At 37.4% G+C, this 22,433-nt stretch overlaps 1 protein-coding gene across 1 annotated transcript in view; it reads left to right on the top strand.

The window, feature by feature from the left end:
• The window catches only part of HCN1 (hyperpolarization activated cyclic nucleotide gated potassium channel 1), a 199,231-nt gene that overhangs the window by 156,227 nt on the left and 20,571 nt on the right, over positions 1-22,433 (top strand). Inside the window, exon 5 of the mRNA XM_035566138.2 lies at positions 3,781-3,927. Coding sequence (XP_035422031.1) covers positions 3,781-3,927 — 147 coding nt within the window. The remainder of the gene's footprint in view (positions 1-3,780; positions 3,928-22,433) is intronic.

Here is a 22,433-nt window from a genome sequence, read left to right as displayed (position 1 = left end):
AGTTTGCGTGGGAGAAAGGACCTATTCAAATAACAGCACTAATGACAGGGAGCAGTATAAATTGCTGGCAAAGCAAATTGTTTTTAGCATAAATGTTCTCTTCTTCAAGGTTATTCTGATACAAATGTCCTTTGCAACTCTCTTACGTTATACCCTGCATATCTGAAATGAGTTTACATTTTTGATTAGCAAAGATTATTCTTTATTAACGTTGCTCAAGTATGTTAGAATGAAAATAAGACTGGGTAGAAGAGTGCAGCCCTGTGCTATGGAGTATGGTGAATTCGTTTCCCTATCTATGTGTTATGACGCATTACATATTCTTCTTGTATGAGGCCACAGTGATAGAGGGCTGGACAGTGCAGCCTCTTCTCTCTGGCTTTGGAGAAAATGCAGAAAAGCCAACACAGCAGCCCTCAGTGAGACACACAGAGCATTGGGTGATCTCCTCTCCCTTCTCTCCCAATAAATCCATGCCTAGAATGGCTGCAACTGATTAGTAGGATGATTTTATTAGCAATACCTTGTTTATGTCAGGACATGACTGTCTTCCAGTATCCCAGAACTCTGATTCATACCCAGAATACATGGATAAATTTTTCCTTATCATTGCAGAAAACACTGATGAGCATGCAAATTTTAATCTCATTTTGAAGGATGGGGGGAAGAATTCTTGCTTCAGAGGTGCAAACGAGATGTACAGAGTTTACTTCAGACTTGCGTATTCATCATACATTGTTAAATATTTTCATGCAAAGTAACTTTCTTCTTACTTAGGAAATGTGTGTTGTACATGTGACTCCATCTAATCTTTTGCCACTTTGGAAAAAAAAAAAAAAAAAGAAATTTCAAATCCAGAAGAGACAACAGTGTTCAATTATGCAAGTTAAAGGATGTATGCTACAGTTCATAAGGAGTGCATGTACATTGTAAATTCATTTAATTGGTATACAGAGATGCTGGTCCTAATTAAGTCTTCATTGACTTTTTCATTGAAAATGGTTAAAATTGGCAAATTAAGAATGAAAAGATGAATTAAAAAATAAAATAAAAGAAGATTGTATACTCAAGGAAATAAAGTTTCTGCCAAGTTTTAACTCACCTGTAAGTCTGGGAGGGGTTTTCTTCTGTGTCTCAGTGTCTTATCCTCTTCAGCTGTGCCATGGATGGCGATCTGATAGCCAAACATATTGGAGAGGACGTACTTTTCCGTTTGTGGTTTACACAGTTTCTCTGTTTTGTGGGTCTCAGATACATTGTACAGCTTTGTATAGTACAACTCTGAATATGTTAGCTCTGGGACTTTCTTTACTGAAAATTGTGCTATTCAAAAGAGATTTTGAAGAAGGAAAGCAAATGGTCCCACAGGATATTCTAATCTCTAAATTGGAAAGATATGGATTTGAAGGGTGGACCACCCAGTGGATAAGGAATTGGCTTGATGGCATCACCCAGAGAGTGGTGGTCAAAAGTTCTATGTGTAGGTGAAGGCTGGTGACAAGTGGTGTCCCTCAGGGTTCCTTCTTGGGACTGGTGCTTTTCAATAACTTCACAAATGACATAGAAAATGGGATTGACATAGACAATAGGATTGAGTGCACCCTCAGAAAATTTTCTGATGACACCATGCTGAGTAGTGCAGTGGATACCAAAGAAGGAAGAGATGCCATTGAAAGGGACCTGGACAGGCTGGAAAAGGGCCCATGAGAACCACATGAAGTTCAATAAGTCCAAGTGCAAAGTACCACACCTGGGTTGGGGCAATCCCAGACACAAGTATGGACTGGGAGAAGACCTCATTGAGAGCAGCCCTTTGGAGAAGGGTTTTGGGGTTCTGAAGGATGACAGGCTTGACATGAGCCAGCAGTGGGCACTTGCAGCCCAGAAGGCCAGCTGCATCCTGGGCTGCATCAAAAAAGAAGTGACCAGCAGGTGGAGGGAGGTGATTGTGGCCCTCCTCTGCCCTTGTGAAACTCTGCCTGGAGTGCTGCATCCAGGTTTGGGGCCCTCAGTACAGGAAGGATGTGGCCCCGTTAGAACGAGTCCAGAGGAGGGCCATGAGGATGATCAGAGGGCTGGACCCTATGAAGAAAGGCTGAGTGACCTGATGATGTTCAGCCTAGAGAAGAGAAAGTTCTGGCGAGACCTCACCACAACCTTTCAACACGTAAAGGGCTCTTATAAAACAGATCAAGAAGGACCCTTTACTCAAGTAGATAATGATAGGACAAGGGTGGATGATCTTACACTAAAAGAGGATAGATTTAGACTAGACATTAGGAGGAAATGTTTGCCCAGAGAAGTTGTGGATGCCCCATCCCTGGAGGTGTTCAAGGCCAAGCTGGATGTGGCCTTGACCAACATGATCTAGTGGGTGGCATCTCTGCCTATGGCAGGGGCGTTGGAGTTAGATGATCTTTAAAGTCCCTTCCAACCCAAGCCATTTTATGATTCTATGATTCAAACAAAGCAGGAGACAGGGCAGAGGACTAGTAAAAGCAACAAAACCTAGCACACAAGGTAAATCAAGTCAGGTCCTCTTAGTCTCCCGGATACTAGCATCTCTGTCTTTCCCCACTTTCTATTTCCTGATGCCATGCCTATTTTACGAGTTTACCTTTCTCTTCTCTTCCTTCCTCCTGAGGAATACTTTTACTTTATTCTCTTCACAGATTTTTTTTTTCTTCAATCACTTTATAACCATACACAGCATTAATATGTTGTATATTAATGCAGCATATCCAGTTTCTGAAATTTCAAACTTTAAGCTGTCTCTGAATGTAACAGTAGAGAATTAGACAGACGCTACACTTTCCCTGTCTGCTGCATGGACTGAGCTAGAAATGATGGTGGTGCAGTTTCACAACTGTACAGCTAGGAATTTAGGGAATGCAAGACAAGTGTTTTGTATTCTAAAACTGTCCTGGTTTTGGCTAGGATAGAGTTAATTTTCCTCCTAGTAGCTGGTATGGTAGGATGAGAATAATGTTGATAACACGCTGATGTTTTAATTGTTGCAGAGCAGTGCTTACACCAAGCCAAGGACTTTTCAGCTTCTCACTCTGTCCTGCCAGTGAGGAGACTGGGGGTACAGCAAGAGCTGGGAGGGGACAGAACCAGGACAGCTGACTCAAACTGGCCAAAGAGATGTTCCATACCATATGACATCATGCTGAACAATTAATATGGGATGGCTGGCTGGGGTAGGGAGACTGGCTGCTCGGGGATAGGCTGGGCATTGGTCAGCAGGTGGTGAGCAATTTCATTGTGCATCACTTGTTTTGTACACATTACCAGTAGTGCTATTATCATTATTATTATTATTATTTTCCCTTCTTTTCTATCCTAATAAACTGTCTCTGTCTCAACCCACAAGCTTTCTTTCTTTCTTTCTTTCTTTCTTTCTTTCTTCCTTTCTTTCTTTTTAATTTATTTATTTTTACTTTCTTCCCCATCCCACTGAGGGAAGGAGGAGGGTGAGCTAATGGCTCTGTGGTGCGTAGTTGTTGGCCGAGTTAAACCACTACAAAAACTTATATATTAATATGGATATTAACATCATGACTAAAGGCAGTTTCCATTATTTTCAGCAGTTGTGCTGTCACTTGTGCAGCAGTAATACTAAACTAATTTTTGTGTTAGGGTCCTCTGGCAAATGTAATCATTATAAAAGTATATAAAATGTAAGTGGATACATGAATGAGTTTTCATTTTTTAGGTTCCTGACAGAGTAAAAAGCTGTGGAGATTGCTAATTCCTATTGTTTTCTTCTCCTGACAGTATAAACAAGTGGAACAGTACATGTCATTCCACAAGTTACCTGCTGAAATGCGCCAGAAGATCCATGATTACTATGAGCACCGCTACCAAGGCAAGATCTTTGATGAAGAAAACATTCTCAATGAGCTCAATGATCCCCTTAGGGAGGTAAGATTTAAGTATTCAAGTCTTTTTTCTTGGTATGGAAAACTTTCACGTTTTTGCGGTTTCTGTGTTAAAATGCTGTTTCTAATACTGTTCTATAAAAATTAATCTAATTTGACCATCTATGTACTCAAGGACCAGAAGAACGAACTTTATATTAGACCAACACAAAGAGTAAAATTTTATTCTTTAATTGTTGAGAGAAACTCATGGTCTTCTGCCATTCTTTAAGACACTGGACTAGAATGGTCTTGGGTGAAAGGCTTTTCTTGCCCTCCTACTTACTAACAAGGTAGCTGTGCAGGCAAAACCACTGAAAGACACCAGAGAAGGGAAAGATTCTCTACTTCATTCTGTGAAGAAGAGTCCTTTGTTAAGATGCTCTTAAACTGAGAAGAGGTGGGAAAAAAAAAAAAAGTAAAAAAAAAAAAAGTAAGAACTGGATGGTTACAGTTAGGGAACAGATTTCCCAATGAACCCAATGAATCTGTCTGAATTCTGGCAGCAACTTCTGCACCGTGCCCTGAAAACACCACTTGGATGTTTGCTTAGTTGAGCAGTTTCAAATTCTATTTTAGTTACCACTTCAGTATGCATAGTTTTGTAGTGCAGGTAGTGACTTTTTGGTGTTACTAATGGATAATAAATTAGACCCTTTTAAGGTCAGAGCACTTTTTTTTTTTTTTTTCCTAATTGGACAGAATATACCATCTTTCATCATGATAACAGCACAAAGCTATAACATCCAGGTGATAACAGAGATACCCTAGTTGCATTATTGCAAGAACAAATCTTTGCTGCATTTCTTAAGTTTTTTAATGAATTCTGCATTTTATTATACCTTGAGTTTAGTATAGGGTAAGAATTAAATATTTAGAATCTCCATAGGGCATACTTAGCATGATGGAAGTAGCTTCTTATGAAGACATTCAACTAAAACCCTTATTTCCTCACTTAGAGTAAGCAGAAGAGAAACCACACAAAATACTGCATAGCTATAGCATGAACATTATCAAAAGCAATGAAAAAGTTGCAGTGCTTTCAATTTCCCTTGTTTTCAACCATTCAAGTTTAATGTACGGGATGAAATTTTTTACAGTTAAACTTTCTTTAAGGGTAATGACATTTTTTCAGTCCATGTTTTGAAAATGTCTGACTTTTTTTTTTTTTTAGCAGAAAAATAGTTATGCAAGATATAAATTTCATCATTCAACTATTACAAAGTAGCTAAAGGGTATACAATTAGGAATACAAATCTGGTGTAAAAGTAATTCTTACATGATAAATACCACTAATAAGGTTGTATTTGCTTATAGTAAATGTAAGATTTTTTTTTGGCAAAAAAAGGGTGGATGTTCATTTGACTCAACTTCTGAAAACTTTATATGGAGTATTTGTAGCAAATTGGATGAGTAGAATAATGAAAAGCTAAGAAATGTTTTCCTGTATATGGATGAATGGTGGACTTTTTTGGGTAGCAGCAAATAGAGTCATGTTCGTAGAATTATAAAATCTCATAGAATCATAGAATGGCTTGGGTTGGAAGAGACCTTAAAGATCATAGGAAGGGATGCCACCCACTAGATCACGTTGGCCAAGGCCACTTCCAGCCTGGACTAGAACACCTCTAGGGAAGGGGCATCCACAACTTCCCTGGGCAACCTGTTCCAGTGCCTCGCCACCCTTCTACAGTGAAGAATTTCCTCCTAATGTCTAGTCTAAATCTACCCTCTTTTTGTTTAAGTGATATGGTTTAATGGAGGACTTGTTAGTGTTAGGTCAGAGGTTGGGCTAGGTGATCTTGGAGGTCTCTTCCAACCTAGATGATTCTGTGATTCTGTTATCCCCCCTTGTCCTATCATTATCTACTTGAGTAAAGGGTCGTCTTGATCTTTTTTATAAGAGCCCTTTATGTGTTGAAAGGTCGTGGTGAGGTCTCCCTGGAACTTTCTTTTCTCTAGGCTGAACATCATCAGGTCACTCAGCCTTTCTTCATAGGAGAAGAATTATTGTGGGGAATTAACTAGGGCTACATACTAAAAGCAAGAAAAGGATCCTGAACATTTCTGAATTTTCCAAAGCTCTCCAACCGTTTCATATCTGAGTAAAGCGATTGATAAACCAGGTGGAAGCTGACCTGTACTGTTTAAAGCTTATATGAACAGAGATTCACTTCAATGAAAAGTAACTAAGACATTTGTTAGAAATTATCTTCACCCTGATTAAGTTAGCTACACTATTTTGGTATACTAGACCCATGGTAATGTAACTATTCTCACCTATACAAACTCTAACTGTTTTAACCATGCATTGTTGTATGTAGTGTGCTATTAGCTGCTCATAAGGAAAGGTGCTCTCTGAGTAAAGTAAAGAATTAAAGATCTGTTTTCATTCAATACAGAAATTTCTGTAGAAGAAGCATCCTTCTTCACAGGTAGAGTTATCTGACGGTAGCTGTCCAGCCTTCTGGGGAATCATAGTCAGGAGACTCCTGGCAGTTACATTTCCTGTAGAGGTGGAAAATTTTAATTTGCTTCTGCCAGGTCACACAGGGTTGGATTCATATAACCTGTCTGTAGCTCTGTACAAGTTCTGCATCACATCTGAGCTAATCATCAAGCTCCCTCTGCACCTACACCCCTCCCCCCCTCAAGATACTCTCATTATAGAAAAAAATCTAACTAGCTTAGAAAAAAATAGCTACATCTTCAAACAGCTGTTGCCTTGCAAGATAAGCTCCACTTTTTATATATTTACAATTACAATACACATTTACAATTTCCACCTTTCCACACATTTACAAACTATCTCATTTCCTCATTTCTTGAGGTAGTAATTAATTAGCAAATGATATCAATTAGCATGCTTCCCATTGGCTCTGGTTCCTCAGCAGATAGAGATGTGAATTTTTCTAAAGTTCACATTTTTAAACTCAGATAAATGCTTGAAAATCTTCTGTAATGTTGACAAATTAAGTATATTTTTAGAGAATGTAATTAGTACATTTAAAACATTTAAAATTAATTTTAAATACAATCAGTCCAGTAACTTTACTGTTCTTCCCAGTTGTTAACTTTCTCCTTTACCCCACTGAAACTTTCTTCCTTTTGTAGTGTCTTTCCTTCTATTTCATATTTATCTCTAGAAATCACAAAACATTATATTCTCATTTAGAGTATACTGTAATCCTGTGAACAAAGGTAGAAACAACTCTAATACTAATAATAAGATGCCAAAATGTGGTATGATTAGAGCATACTAAGCTTCACTACTTTTTAATGGTATAGTCATTATGAGTTTTTGGATACAGGCCATCAAACATTAGCATGATACTAAAAAATCAAATGAGTTTATTAGAAAACAATAAAGTATCAGAATCACTATTAAATAATTGGAGGCTCCAAGTATTTTGCTTCCATAACAACATATGTCCATAAATTTAGGGTTGTAAAAGATGGAGGGGTAATCATTTCATTCTAATCCACTGCCCATAAAATTTTATGCATTTTTATAAGCACTGAACCCTGGTATGAAGTTTAAGGAGGGGAACAGGGGAAAATACGTAAGAATTATAGATGAAGTTGTACAGGAAATCATGTAAGTATCCCTTTTTATAGCTATGTGGAAAGAGCAATTGCGTCCTTATTTATTGCATTAAAGAGCTTTTTCACATAGACATGGAGAAAACATAACTTTGGTTCCTACTCTGGAGTACTGAAGTCATGAATAAATTATGCAGCACATCAATCTACCAGAATAAATGCTGGTACACTGGAACATTACTTATTTGGCAGATGCTGGGGAAAAAAAAAAATAAACAACAACCACTGCTATTTTTCACAAATCTACATAAGGTATGTCCAAATAATAGTCAGTCTAATATACAAGGCTAAATCAAAGCCCTGAAAAACATCTTTGAAAGGACTGAAATTAACTTTTGTAAATTAAGAACAGTAATAAATGGGCAATAGTTAGTGTTGGAAATGGGCAGGCAGTCAGCAGGTGACTGGATTATTGTGTTTTAAGATACTCTGCCTCACCAGATATGACATGGGAAGAGTCCTTGTACACTCATATCCTAGGGATGTGAGAAAATGTAGTTTAATAAAATGTAGTTTAATTTCTTTCCTTCATGATGGGGAGTGTGTTTTCTCCTCGATGTGTTCGCGTACACAGGTGTAAATGCCGTACTTGACACAGATTTTGAATCACCAACCACTTTCATCACTGTTTCATGTTTCAAAAACTCTGATTAAAAAAAAAAAAAAAAGCTGAGTCCCTTTGCTTTGTTAGCAAATCCATCCTGAGCTGAGACATGTTTTGGCAAGTCCAAAATATAACTGCTTCTAATAATACAGACAATAATATACCAGCAGCTCTCAGTGATTATGATTTTCAACAGGCTTCTTACTGCACCTACGAGATTCTTTTGTAATAATTGTTTAATAAATATTTCAGACATGACAGGTATTTCATAAGCTCTTCAGATATACTAATCCAAATCAAATCTTCAAATCTTATTGCAGTAGTTTTGTTATGTAAAAAGATAAGTTATTTGAGCAAAATACTAGACTATCTGGTTGCAAACTAAACACTTTGAGAGACTTTGAAAGCCAGCTATAGAGGAGTAAATCCAGTCTATACCTGCTCCTGTCTGAACTGCTATTCGAGCATCTGGAGAGCAGAATCAGGAAGGTTTTTTTTGGCACCAGGTCCAGTTCATTGAGAGAACATCATCTAATCCAACAGGAGTGCTGTCCTGCAGAGGATAATTTCACACTACTGCCCAATTCAGTCCAAGATCACAGTTCCAAGTATCTGTCAAGTCTCAATTTTTAATGGAGTGAAGGAGTGTTAGGATTGTTCTGCTAGTTGATACCTGGGTAGTACTATGGGAGAGAATGTAAAGAAGCTGAAACAGGCTTTTTTTTTTTCTTCTTTTTTTTTCCTTTTTTTTTTTTTTCTTCCCCCTGTAGCTTCTGCTAAAATCCAGGAAAAGTTTATGCACATTAGACAATGCTTCATTCCTATTACATCTGAATATGTTATTGCAATTATAAATTGAGTTGCTGGTTTTTAGGAGGTTAAAAATAATAACAAACCACTTCAGATGACTTCTAAGTTAGTTTTTCATATGTAAAGACATTCAGTTTTAACACAATTCTTGCTTTGGTTTGGATAATGTTCTCTCTAGTAGGTTTCGGAAAGCTTCAGCTTGTTCAGCAATAACTGAATGAGCTTTTGCCCTAATCTGTGAATTATGTCCATGAGTCCTTCATGTTGAAACAGAGCAGAAGTTAACAAATATTCCTTTGAACCCTCTAGAAAATATATAGAGCTAAAAGAAAAATTAAAAAGATTAAAATTCTTGATCCAGAGTTGGAAACTATGTAGTGTGATTTAATTCAAGATTAGGAGATGGAGGATTGGCTACAGGAAAACCATCTTGTATTCTGTCACTGGTACCTGCTGGTTCTCCATTTTCCCCCTTGTGGACTTCTGAAGTGAAAGCTCTTGGTCCTTACATAAGGAGACCATGGGAAAGCAGAAGGCTGTATGCAGCCCTGATCCATGTGGAAACTGCAGTGCAGATGAGACAGGGAGGCATTGTATAGACGTGCCCATGTCCCTTTCCCATAAATCTCTTCCTTGGCAGTGGTGAGAAGGAACATCTGTTCCTTCAATTTTTACTGTGGAATTTAAATTCTGGATCCAGAAGCAGGCTAAAATCTTTTGAAGCCTATTTGTTTGGAATTGGTGAAAATTAGTCCATGAAAGTCCCACAAATACAGATTACTGTTGTGTCTAATCAGCAAGAGGAGATAACTACATCCTGAACTAGCAGATGCAGAAGCAAATGAATGTGCCTATTTTTATGAACTCAGTTACACACTTGGAATGCTAGTAACAGCATATAGAAGGGTGCAAGACAAGGAGAACAGAAAACTAACTACAGAGCATAAAATCTGTTTTGAATGCACACCTATGGATTTATTTTCCATTTGGTACACTGGTGATTTAAGAAGGTAAATCGTGTTAGAACTATGAGAGAACTCAGGTTAAAGCTCTGCACATAATAGAAATACTAGATCATTATTTGTTGTTAGGCAGTTTTGTTTGTTTGTTTGTTTGTTTGTTTGTTTTCCGAGTGCCACTTGAACAAAAAAATAAAAAATAAACTTATATTTTTCTGAATCCTGCACAAAATTCTGTCTCGATCATAGTTTTGGAGTCTTGCTATTATCCATTAAATACTATAAACAAATACTTATATTTTTCCTCCAAAAACTGTCTTACAGGTAAGCCAAAAGTGAAATACTGATTTATTTTTTTTTTTTTTCTGAAGTCTTACAACCTGAAAAAGTGGGGTTCTTTTCATCTGCAAACTAGTCCACATAAATGTGATGTCCATATAAAACCCTTTTTCGATGAAGACTATTTAAGGGAGATCACATGGAAATAGGAATTGCAGAAAACCATATTTTTGTTTATTCATAAGCTGTTCCTCTGATAGTGCATCTTTGCCTTTCAATGGGCTGGTCTTTGTCCTATATTAGTGCCTTACATGACATATAAATGGACAGATAATGAAATAAATCATAGATATGGATGCAAGAGGTGTTGAATTACGCTTCTTTAATTTAAAGATAAACATCTAACACTGGAAGAATGTACTGTTGTATATTTTTGGTGATTAACAAGAATCTTCCTCATCTAGGGATTAAACTACTGTGACATGAGATTGCTAGACATGAGTGGAGTTAAAAGCTGGCTCAAAATATGGAGTCAGGCACTGTGTGTGCAGGTGCAGACTTCCCATTGGTTCATGAGTTGAGTTCAAGGTAATGGTTTTTATCTGTTGTCTCCATCTCTTTCATGATACCTTCACAGCCCTGCTCAGCGGGAGTACTGGATCTCATTCAGCCTCAGTAGCAGTAGACTACTTACTGCTGAGGACTTTCCCTAGGAAGATTTTAATCTCCCAGCTGTATTTTTTAATTTTATCATGAATAAATCCATTTTTCATTTCCCTCATTTGTGAAAAATTAAAACTCTGTGATTGGTTGAGAGGAGATTAATAAAGTTCCTAAAGCTCATACAGTTACAAGTCTTATAGGCTGATCATTGTATGCTTGTGCACTCTGATCACTGCAGTACATTTGAAGTAGCAGATTGTGCTTTGAAGTAGCAGATTGTGCTTTGATAGAAGGCTGAACTATTCTGTCAATTAAATAAATACCTATGTGAGTATATATATTATATAGAAAAGCCATGTCCTTTGTAACTAATAGTTTTCATTTTAGTTTGGATTGTTTCAGGCAGTCATTATCTAACTGTGCAACTGAAAGCTATTTAATATTTATTTCTGTGATCTTGTGAATGTCACTTTTATTTGTATTTAAAAATAAGTTTATCTCATAGTAGGGAATTTGGAATAGTGAGGAACTGAAAATCAGGAGGCAAAAGTGGGCCGGTATTTAAAAAATAAGAAAAGAACTATTTTGAATAATTTCAAAAATGTTCCTGTTGAGAACATTATGCTGTGCTGGTTGGACAACAGGTTATTCAGGAAATGCTGTGGCTAGTACATGCATGTAGAGAACACAAATGTCTAGCTACTCGCTGTACCATTCATTGCTAAACATTGTATTTATACTTATGGTATTTATGAAAACACTGCTTTTCATAATCATCCACATTTCACCAGGAGTAGAAAGGATCCCATTAGTAGGAGTTAGATATAAAATTTCTCATGCTTTTTAGCATCTGGCACAAAATAGATGTGCTACTGAGAGGAAGAGAAATGCTGTTGGTGTTATGTGTAGACAGCTTAATATATGACAAACATTGAAGGGAATTAAGTGGCAATGACATCCATAATGCTGCAGAGCAGAACTTGGGAGGATGTAGTTTGCTTTGTCATTCTGTAGCATAAGATACATTCTCCATAATATTGATACTTACAGCAGTGTGAAAAACAGAATGTGAGAAAGAGGTTAATACTCTTCCTGAGCCATTATATAAAGTTCATAGCTGGCCTATTTTTAGGCTACCATGTGAGAAGATGTTGGCTGAAAATAGATACAGATCATGTGTCCTTGCAGAATATAGAACATCAGGACATTACATTTCCAAAGAACATAATTTGGACTGGGAGCAGATTCTTCATTCCTCTCACCTTTTGCTTGTAGATTATCACATCAGTTATACAAGCACATGCTTTTACGCAAGTTACATTAACCTCTAAATATTTAACTAAAATTAATTTCAAATATACTTCTATAAGGACACATTATTTTGTTAAAATGTGTGTGTGTGTTTACATTCAAGGCACACATACATACATCTGTAAACATATAAGTACGTTCATATATATATACACATACACACACTTTCAGGCACTTACATACAGCCAAGTGTCTAAAATGTACGTATGAGAAAAGTACTATATAATAATCTATTGCTATCTTTACATAGTATTCTTTAAGTGCATATGTTTTGTGTAACAATATGGTCTTTATGTTTCTCATTGTTATTCTGTGGTATAACTCAGTACATATTTCCTATGCTGCCAGTCTATGGTTATATTACTTTAAAATGGACTGTAATGACAAGGCTTTTAAGGGCTCTCATATGATATAAAATCATTATAGATTAATTTATTCATCAAAATAGAGATTAAAATATAGTCTTAAAATAATTTGAAAATCTTTCTGATTAAGTTATAGGAATGTATTTCTTATGGAAATAATCCTCAGTTTATATTTAATTCATAACATAAGTAATGCACTTACATGCTATTAATGGTTAAATAAATGTAACACTTTGGGCAAGCAGGTGAACTGAAATTGTTTTTAAAAAATAATATTTAACTGTTGTAAAGAGTGTGCCACAGCATGTCCACCTGCTTCCTGTGGCTGCTGATAGTTTCATGCGCAGATGCTAATGGCAGCTCCTGGGAGCCCTGCTGTCATCAGGCTCCCTCACTTCTGCTGTGTGCCTAATCCTGGAAAGAAGGCACAGGCACAAATATTTAAGGCCTTAGTGACTGCATGCAGAGAGCAAGAACGGCATAGGTACTAAATGTGGATGATAGAAGGTTACAGGAGTCTCTCCTGGCTTCTTGGATGTATTATTTGCATAGGCACTTCTTTTCTGTGCTCCCTAGAACAAATATATTCAGTATCTAGAATTGGTGAGGATGTCCTGTGTATCCTTGATCTGTCAAGTCTTGACTATGATTTGTCTCCTAGCTGTTATATGATTCTTTCTTACTGTGATGCCATGCACTCTCTTTTATCTTATGTTACACACTAACTGGAGTGAGTGGCTTGAATACTGGCCTAAAATCACTTCAACATTAATATTCTCTGAAGGACCCATTTTTTTAACTTCTGATTTAGGTTTTTCTTTTGTGTGGTACCTATTCTGCAGCTGATTTCCCCAAATTACATATCTTTTTTCCAAGGCTAATTGACCATTCCAGGGTCTACCATTGCTATGCATGCCTGCCTACTGTATATTTAAAGAGCCTTATACATTACTTTTACTCTACCTGTTATTACTAATGCACATAGACTTGTCCACTCCTGCCAGTTTGCTTTCTCTTTCCTCGACATGATCTACCATCAAATCTGTTCTTCCTGTCATGCTTCCTACTTGTAGTCCTCAGAATTTCTTGCATTCTTCACACCTCCTGTGCCATTTATGCATCTTTTCCCCTGCAGCTATCAGTATTAGCCAACGTGGCACTCTCAAGCAAATTCTAACTTCAGGGCTGTCTGGCTGTCAGTCTGCTGAGTTACTCCCAGAGATTTCATCTTCATTTTTACCACCTGATGCTATCTCTTCAGAAGCCTGCTCTCTGTGTCTCACCCTTTCGTTTGTAGCTGAGCAGCATCCTCATGATTCACTGCAAAATGAGGCTCCAGAATCTCTGCTGTTAGTATTTTTCTACTTCTGCATGGCTTGCACTGCAGCCCCGTGGCCTGAATGTGGGTCATAAGCTCCTTACACTTGTGTCACATGTCTTACAGTGTAACAACACTGAGTCCCTGTGCCTTATCCTGCTCCAGCACTCTTTGCAGTAGTTTCATTTAGAAGGCAAATTCAAATGACTTTATAATTATCTTGACCCTGTTAAAATAGTACAGCAGTGACGATGGCTGATTCAGAATTAGAAAGGTAATGGGCATCCTCCTTATCTTTCTTTTTATATCCTTCTGTTAAATATAGACGTATGCGTACATAGTTGACAATGTAAATATTCTAACATACACAGGCATTCAGGGTTCCATCACATATTTCTCTAATAAATTGAAATAAATCACCTCATTTACAAATGCTCTTTTTCACCATTTGAAGATAACATAGCAATATTTAAATTTCGTGTGTTAAAGTTAGAAGCTGGCTGTTTATGCTATATCATAATGTACATTAGGCCTTCATTGAGTAGTTACAAATAAAATTATGTGCATACAAAAATGTACTTAAAAACTCTGAACATAGTTTCAGTGTGAAAATTTCAAGCTAAGCTAACGGATTTATCTACTAATATCAGTAAGTTTTAATTTAAGCTACTTAATAACTTTATAGAGTGTGGCTTTGAACCAATGGGCTTTTAATTTCATAATAAGAGTAACTGTTAACCTAAGCAATTAACAAGATATCAGTATTTCTGATCCAGACCTCTTGGAGAGCTTCAAAATAACTCAGTGAACAAACCACCACTGCTTTTTAAATAACTGTTTTCCTGGCTGTTGTTGTTACTGTGTTGGCTAGGCTGTATACAGAAGGTGTGGATAAAACAAGTTCTCTTGCAAACTACCTCTTGTCTGACTTATTTGTTCTGGCCATTTGGGTTGTGGTGCACAGGGGACTGGAGAAGGAAAGAGAGGGCAAGAAAGGAGGGATAGGATGGCAGAAGGAATTTCTTGCCTGTTCTGGAGCTCATACCAAATTTGCAGGGGAAGTATTCCTGATATCAGATTTCTGCTCTTGACTAAACAAGAGCAGATCAGAAATAGTCAACACACAGATATATCTCCAGGATGTAACTTTCTATTTCTCCTAAGGCATGTTGAGTTTTTTCTGCCACCAAGTTCAATACTTTGTTTCAATACTTTGTTTTAGCCCTAGGCAGACCCCTGCTAGCTTCAAACACAGATTTTTCCTCTCTGCTTTCATCTACAAGTTATTTTCTTCGAAGTCCTTCTCGCTTTAGTGAGACAAGATGTATTGTTCAGCCATCACATGCTTTTCTGCATTCCAACATATATTTTACATAACAAAATACCCAAATCAACGCATTTTACCTAATAAGTCACACAAATGTAAGTATAGCTCTGGCTGCCTTTGTGAAATTCCACTCTCCATTTTCGCTCTTGCACTGTTCTTCCTTCTTTCTCTTGTACACAGATACTCTTCCTTGCAATCAGGTGAATCAATCACTGTCCTGAGAATAGCAACATACTTTCCAGCACTTTACTAAAACAAAACACTTTTATGCCAGCAATTAAGTGAAATCTCATTGCATTTGGTGAATATAAGAAATACACTTTATTCAGAAGAGCTACATGTAGCATTTGAGCTTCCCGCCCCATCTCCCTTTTTTTAATAATATAGTAGGGAGAAAAAAAAAAAAAAAAAGTAGCTGCCACACAGATCACATACAAGGTCAATTACAATTCATTAGTGTTAGCAAAGTGGCATCACTGTATGTTCAGTACAAAAATACAAGGATTAATATGGTTTCCAGAATCATCAGGTTACCAAATGGAAAAAGGGACTGGAAAAGCAACACTATAATAAGTATTAACCTGTAAGCAAGCAGACTAGGAAGAGTTTTGTAATTATTAACAACAACAAAACTTTCTCCTGTTTCTTAATCATTATTTTAGAAGGATTTGAGGTTTGCGTCATTCATTTGTACAAGAAATGTAATGAGTAATTTACACCACTCTTCCAAGTGGTAACACAAGTTCCTGTTATAGAAAAATACAGATAGGATTTTATAAACTTCACATCTCTTGGAATTCTCTTTTCTGTCACAATTTGACAATACATATGTTTAAATCTGTAGGCTCACTGACATAATAGGACAACTTAAATATTTAAAATGCCTTACTGAGCTAGGACTTTGGTCTTAAATGCCACCTGCCCAATATATTGGACATATTTTAGTAAATATTATAGTATTAGTGAGTATAACACACAAAGAGACATGAATGAGTATGAAGAGATTTGGTTATTCTTGGACAGAAAACTGAAATATTAATTGTTAAATACATTTGTAAATTTCAGTTTATTTAGTCAATTAATAAAAGGGAACAGTCTCTATAGCAACTGCTGTTATTGTACAGCATTAATTTTATATTACCTTCTGTAATGAACTGAGGGTTATTTTCCTCTAGAAGCACTCAGGAAATTTTTTCAGCAATTGTCACTCTTAGCACTACAAATGGTGAGGGAAAAAGCCTTCAAGAACTAGGAGCTGGTCAACTGGATCAAACTTTATATACTTATCTCAGTACTTATCAGGACTTTCCAGGCTTTTAAAGTTAGACCAGCTATCTCACAACTACAGATTACCTTAAAACATTGCTGTATCTCTGTTCTCCTTTCGATGTATTGCACCCAGCTGGAAACCAAAATTAAAAGGCATAGAACATTTCAGAACACTGAAGAAGATTACAGCTAAATTCACTTAAAAAGTAAGTCAGTTTAGGAATGAATGGACTGTTTAGTGAATGAAAGGATAGAGAGAGAACATCTTTCTTCTCTCTTTCCTTCTTTCTTTTACTCGTCTTTAATCTTTTCAATATAATAGAAGATCTAGAGAAGAAAAGCATGAGACGCACAGAATTGGTCTCCCTTAAGTTCAATTAAATCAATTAACAAGCTGGGAAAAAAAGATGGATAACTTTCACCAAACTGATTTTATTGGGGGTTTTGTTGAACCAGATACTCTCAAAAGGATTATCCTGTCTGCATTTGAATTTAATATAATAATAATTCTGAGGCGTAAAAAATGCATACAAGGAGCTGAGTAAAAAAAAAACAAAACAAAGCAACAAGGTAATGATAGAAAAGTATGCAGAAAGCCAACATTTAATCAAAGAAGCCAAGAAAATATAATTGGTCAAACCTATATCCCCGTTGTTTGCAAATGCATAAAAAAGATTGCTTTCTCAGGAGACAGCAATACTAGCTACCATATGCACTTTTTAAGGCTGGCTTATCTTAAAATGAGGTGAACAGAGCCAGACAGGAAAAAAGAAAAAGAAAAAAAGAAAAAAAAAAAGCACCTGCACCTGCTTCAACTCAGTCCTGGCAGATCCAAGCAGGGGATTTCATTCAATGTTTGGCTGGAAAGCATATTTATTTCTCTCTTCCTTTGGCCTGCCTAAAGCTCATCTTACAGCTGGTTGGGAAAACAAAAAAACAAACAACAAAAAAAAAAATGCGTCTGCACAACCTGTATACAGGTATGTTGGAGGTCTTGGGGATCTGAGGGGTTTGGAAATTGCAGGTTGTCCAGTGGTTTTCAAGGTAACCAAGATCATCTTGATTGTCTTTGCCCTGGAGATCAGAGGGTTTTTTTTTCAGTTTTTGTGCTTTGTGTATATGTCAAACATGTAGGTTACCTCAGATCAGAGCATTCTCGGTCTTCTATAATATATAGCCACAGGGGCTGGAGAGCAAGGTTTTCCAGAGCTCACACACCCTTAATATCCAGCTATGTTAACAGAATGGCAGGATATCAAAGTCCTGAAGAAAAAAAGAATTGTGTGTCTCAGTGTAGCTCTAGCCATAAATGACAGTGTCCAAATTTACCCCAAGAGTAAAATTTAAGCAGGGTCTCTGTGGTAAGATTGCCTATTGTTCCAGTCTGCAAAGACAAGTTTTATGTCAGACCTCAACTGGGTCATGAGTGAAGCACTAGGCCTGTATTTCCTTGCACAGAATGCTAGACAAGGATGAGTGTAATTGAAAAATGGAAAGTGGAATGGAGTGGAATGGAGTAGAATGGAATAATGGAGTAGAATGGAGTAGAACAGAAATCCCAATCTAACACAAAAAATGTACATAGTTATTTTCACTTATATGGAAGCCTCTGAGCAAAATTTATTTTTCAGGGAAGCCCCTCTATATAAGTAATTAACCACAATGTGTCAAAGCAATTTGAACAATTTCAGGTATAACAGAAATAAAGAATGTTGCATCCCATTGTCACAGGTAGATTTTCTGACATTTAACATGTTGTGAGCTAACTATGTGACTAATAATGTAGTCATTCCCTCAGTGGGGTACCAATTCTATTCATCCTTATTGCCTGCTGTCATAAAACGTGTGAGAATTTAATGTCTGTTAGATGCCTCCTTTCTGCCAAAGTTGAATATAATTGACCAACAGGTTAAAAAAATTATAGGCAATTATGAACACATACAGAATAAGACTTCTTAAGACCCAGCTTACATATTTACAACATCCTAATATAGCCCCAAATCCCTAAGCATCATGCTTTTCCCATAGTTCTCCCTCAATCACTTGCTCAGTAATTTTCTTCATGTGAGAAAGAGAAAATAGCTTTCTCAGTATGGTGACTTTTTCCTTTCCATGGTGGGGAAATTAGGACTGCTTTTGTTTCTTACTCTTTTAAAGCAGAGTATAAAAGAGAGATATTCAGAAGAAAAAATTAGATTGTTAAAGCTGTACACTAGATTTTTACGATAGTGTGTAAAACTGACCTAATGAAACTAAGCAATACTTCAGTGTAGCCATAGAAAGACTTCAGCGGCCTCCACATAGGAAAGACACAGTTTGTGGATGGAAAGGAAAAAGCAAACAACCTTTCAGACATAAAAGTTTTGACATAAAAGAACTTTATTTATTTATTTATTTTAGCAACAGCTTTTCCCAGTCAGTCTAACTAAAAGCACTGCCTCTATCTAAAAAGTCTTTAGAAGTCTTCTCCTGGCAAAACATCCTAAAAATTCTACCTGATACCATCAGAGAAGTAGGCCACCATTGTGTCCCATTCACAGCTAGGACATTTCCATAGCAGCCTCTCTAAATGTGACATCTCAAGATGCATTGGACCAATTGCACAGAAATATTGAACCCAAGCAAATGATAATATCTGATGACTTAATATGAGTTTCAAAAACTGTCCAGGAGGGCCAGGACAAGTAATAAGACTACTACAACATAAAGCAGCAGGAGCCAGTGCAATTACCTAAGCAATCTCTAATATAAAGCAGACCATTGCACCTCAAATTTAGTTCTTTTGTAACAGAGACCAATACCTGAATGAGATCAACACTTGCTCCATGTGCGTCTGAAGCACTCTTCCCCTTTAACCACGTTAGCCACATAAAATGTTCTTAAACTTTTCCTAAAGTTTCATTTGTTATTTTCTTGGCATGGAGAAAACATAAAAGAGAAAACAATTATTCTTTCTTCTAATAAAGATATATTGTGGAGTATAATCTGGTTCCAATCTGGCTCCAAAGAAATAAATCAAAAATGTGTGAAAGATTTTTATGGCTTTTTTTTTTTTCTTAGTTACCTTTGTTTTAAAACACAGCATTGTTTCTCTTGATGCCTTCTGAATTACTTAAGATGCTTTCATAATCTTTACTGTTTCTTTCCAAGATGATATTTGAAGTAATATACAAGAATCTGAAATTACAGCACGGCCTGTGATTAAGGCTCACAGAAATGTATTTTACTTGTTCTGAATGATCTCATATTTAAATAAAAGAACACTTTACAGAAAAACAAAGCACTTAAAAATGACATATTTCTTTCTTCCTCAGTAATTTTCCACTTTCTAACATCTTAAATAAGGAAAGTTGGTACTTTAGCATAAACTTTCACAGAGAACTAATCAACAAAATGAATGCATTACTAGGATGTAAGAGCTGAAATTACCACAGCAGGGTGGTTTTGTAGCTATGTTGGTACCTTCATTAGGCAACTCAGACTGAGCAGATAAGCTGTCTGTATGCATGGATATATACAGATATAGATTATATATCAAGAGAGAAATGTGTGCAGGAGATGGAGCCATAAGAGGAAATGAGTTTCCAAAGGTGAAAATCCTGCAAGGGGGTCTTTTGCTGTGTGTCCCAAGAAGAAATGAAATCATTTCCTATTAGGCTTGGTTGGCTCTGTTCAGAAGACCCATGTAGTCCTTAATTCTCCCCTCTGTCTATATCAACTCATGAATCTATGAAGGTACATTACTTAACACTTTTCTTCTTTTTTCTATATATCACAGAATTACAGAATGGTTAAGGTTGGAATGGACCTCTGGAGGTCATGTGGTCCAATCCCTCTGCTTAAACTGGGATACCTTGGGCAGGCTGCCCAGAAACACATCCAGACGGCTTTTCAATATTTGCAGTATTCCACAACCTCTCTGGGCAACCTATGCCAGGGCTCCATCACCCACCCAGTGAAGAAGGGCTTCCTGATATTTATACAGATCCTTTTGTGTTCCAGTTTGTGCCCATTTCTTCTTGTCCTGACACTGAGCACCACTGAAAAGAACATGGCTCCATCCTCTTTGCACCCTCTGTTCAGCTCTGTTCAGATATTGATGAAATCCCCTTTGAGCCTGTTCTCTACACTGAGCAGTCCCAACTCTCTCAGCCTCTCCTAATAGGAGAAATGCTCCAGTCCCTCAGTTATCTTGGTAGCCCTCCATTGGACTCTTTCCAGAGTGTCTAGCTCTATCTTGCACTGGGGAGTCCAGAAGTGGACACAATACTCCAGGTGTGACCCCACCAAAGCTCAGTAGATTGGAAGGGTCATCCCTCTTGACCTGCTGCTGGTACTCTGCCTAATGCAGCCAAAAATACCATTAACCTTCTTAGCAGCAAGGGCTCATTGTTGACTTATATTCAACTTGGTGTCCACCAGGACCCCCCTTTTCTGCAGAGCCACTTTTCACCAATGTGGTCCTCAGCATGTACTGGTGCCTTGAGCTTTTACATTGGGACAGTGTAAAAGGCCTTACTGAAGTCCAGGAAGACAATATCCACTGTTTCCCTCTCATCCATCAGGCTGGTCACTTCATTATAAAAGCTTGTCAGGTTGGTCAGGCATGACTTCACTTCTTCGAACCTATGTTGACTACTTCAGATGATTTTCTTCTCCTTTATGTGCCTGGAAATGGTTTCCAGGATTAGCCGTTCCATTACCTTCCCAGAGACTGAGGTGAGGCTAAGAGTCCTGTAGTTCCCTGGGTCATTCTTCCTGACCTTTGTGGAGATACGAGTGACATTTGCTTTCCTCCAGTCTTCAGGCACTTCTCTCAGTTACCACAGTTGAACAAAGATTAGAGCATGGCACCACAATCATATCTGCCAGCTCCCTCAGCACTCATGAGTGCATTCCATCAGGGCCAATGGACTTGTGAATGTCCACTTTGCTTAAGTATTCCCTGACCTGATCCTCTTCCAGATACATCTTTGCTGGCCTGGTCTCTGGAACCTGGGATTTCTGAAGGTCAGTCTTGCTGTTAAAGACTGAGCCAAAGAATTCATTCAGTACCCCAGCCTTCCCACTGTCCCAGGTAACCAGGTCTCCTGTTTCCTTCAGGAGAGGGCCCCCATTTTCCCTAGTCTTCCTTTTGCCACTGAAGTACTTGTAGATGCCCTTCTCTCACTTTTTCAGGATTTTCAGTTTCTTTTTCAAAATCGACCTTCCAGACTCCTTTTTTTTTCCCTTTCTTCCAGATCCTTTGTGTTTCTTCCTTTTGTTTTACTCTTGTTCTCTCTTTCCTAGTACTGTTCCACCTAGTTCTGTTTCTTTCTTTCTGATAATGACCATAGTCAGACTTTTCACTCTCCCAGCCCCTTCTGTGCTTCACTACTCCCACCATCTTCTGTATCATTTCAAGTCATTTTTTGCTTTATTTAATAATTTCCTTTCTCTATCTCCCAAACGTGCAAGACAGAGCTATTCTCTTTCAGAAACAGAAAACAAGTGGCAAGTCTACTGAAATGTCCCTGAATAAAGCAAGAAAAGCAATAGTTATTTCCAGCTTTCTAGCATCAGCCAAGACTGCAGTATGGCAGTTTCATACAGAGCAGAGAATGTAGTCTGGGACTCCTCACGTGATGCCACCATACTGTGAGCACTGGGAGCAGAGAATAACTTGCACTTGCCAGGGAAGCAGAGACTGCAGCTTTACTGAGAAATGAGGCTCCTTATTACTTACTTAGATGAAAAGAACAGGCTTTTCCTTATTCCTTGGAAAGACATTCTGCTTGGATCTTTTTTTTTTTCTTTTTTTTTTTCCCAATATTTATTATATAATACAGCATATACTTGAACAGGTGGTCTGGGATTACTCCTTATGATGTAATGACTCAGCAGGATTCACTGATATTGAATGCCAGTGACATCTGTCTGGTAGTTTACACCTTGCAGTGCTGTTACTTGATATTTTCAGATTTAAACAATCAACACCTTACATCTAATTTTCCAGGTGCTTT

The sequence above is a fragment of the Cygnus atratus genome, chromosome Z (genome assembly GCF_013377495.2).
Source record: "Cygnus atratus isolate AKBS03 ecotype Queensland, Australia chromosome Z, CAtr_DNAZoo_HiC_assembly, whole genome shotgun sequence".
Classification (NCBI taxonomy): Eukaryota; Metazoa; Chordata; class Aves; order Anseriformes; family Anatidae; genus Cygnus; species Cygnus atratus.
This window is presented reverse-complemented; position numbering and strand designations above follow the sequence as displayed.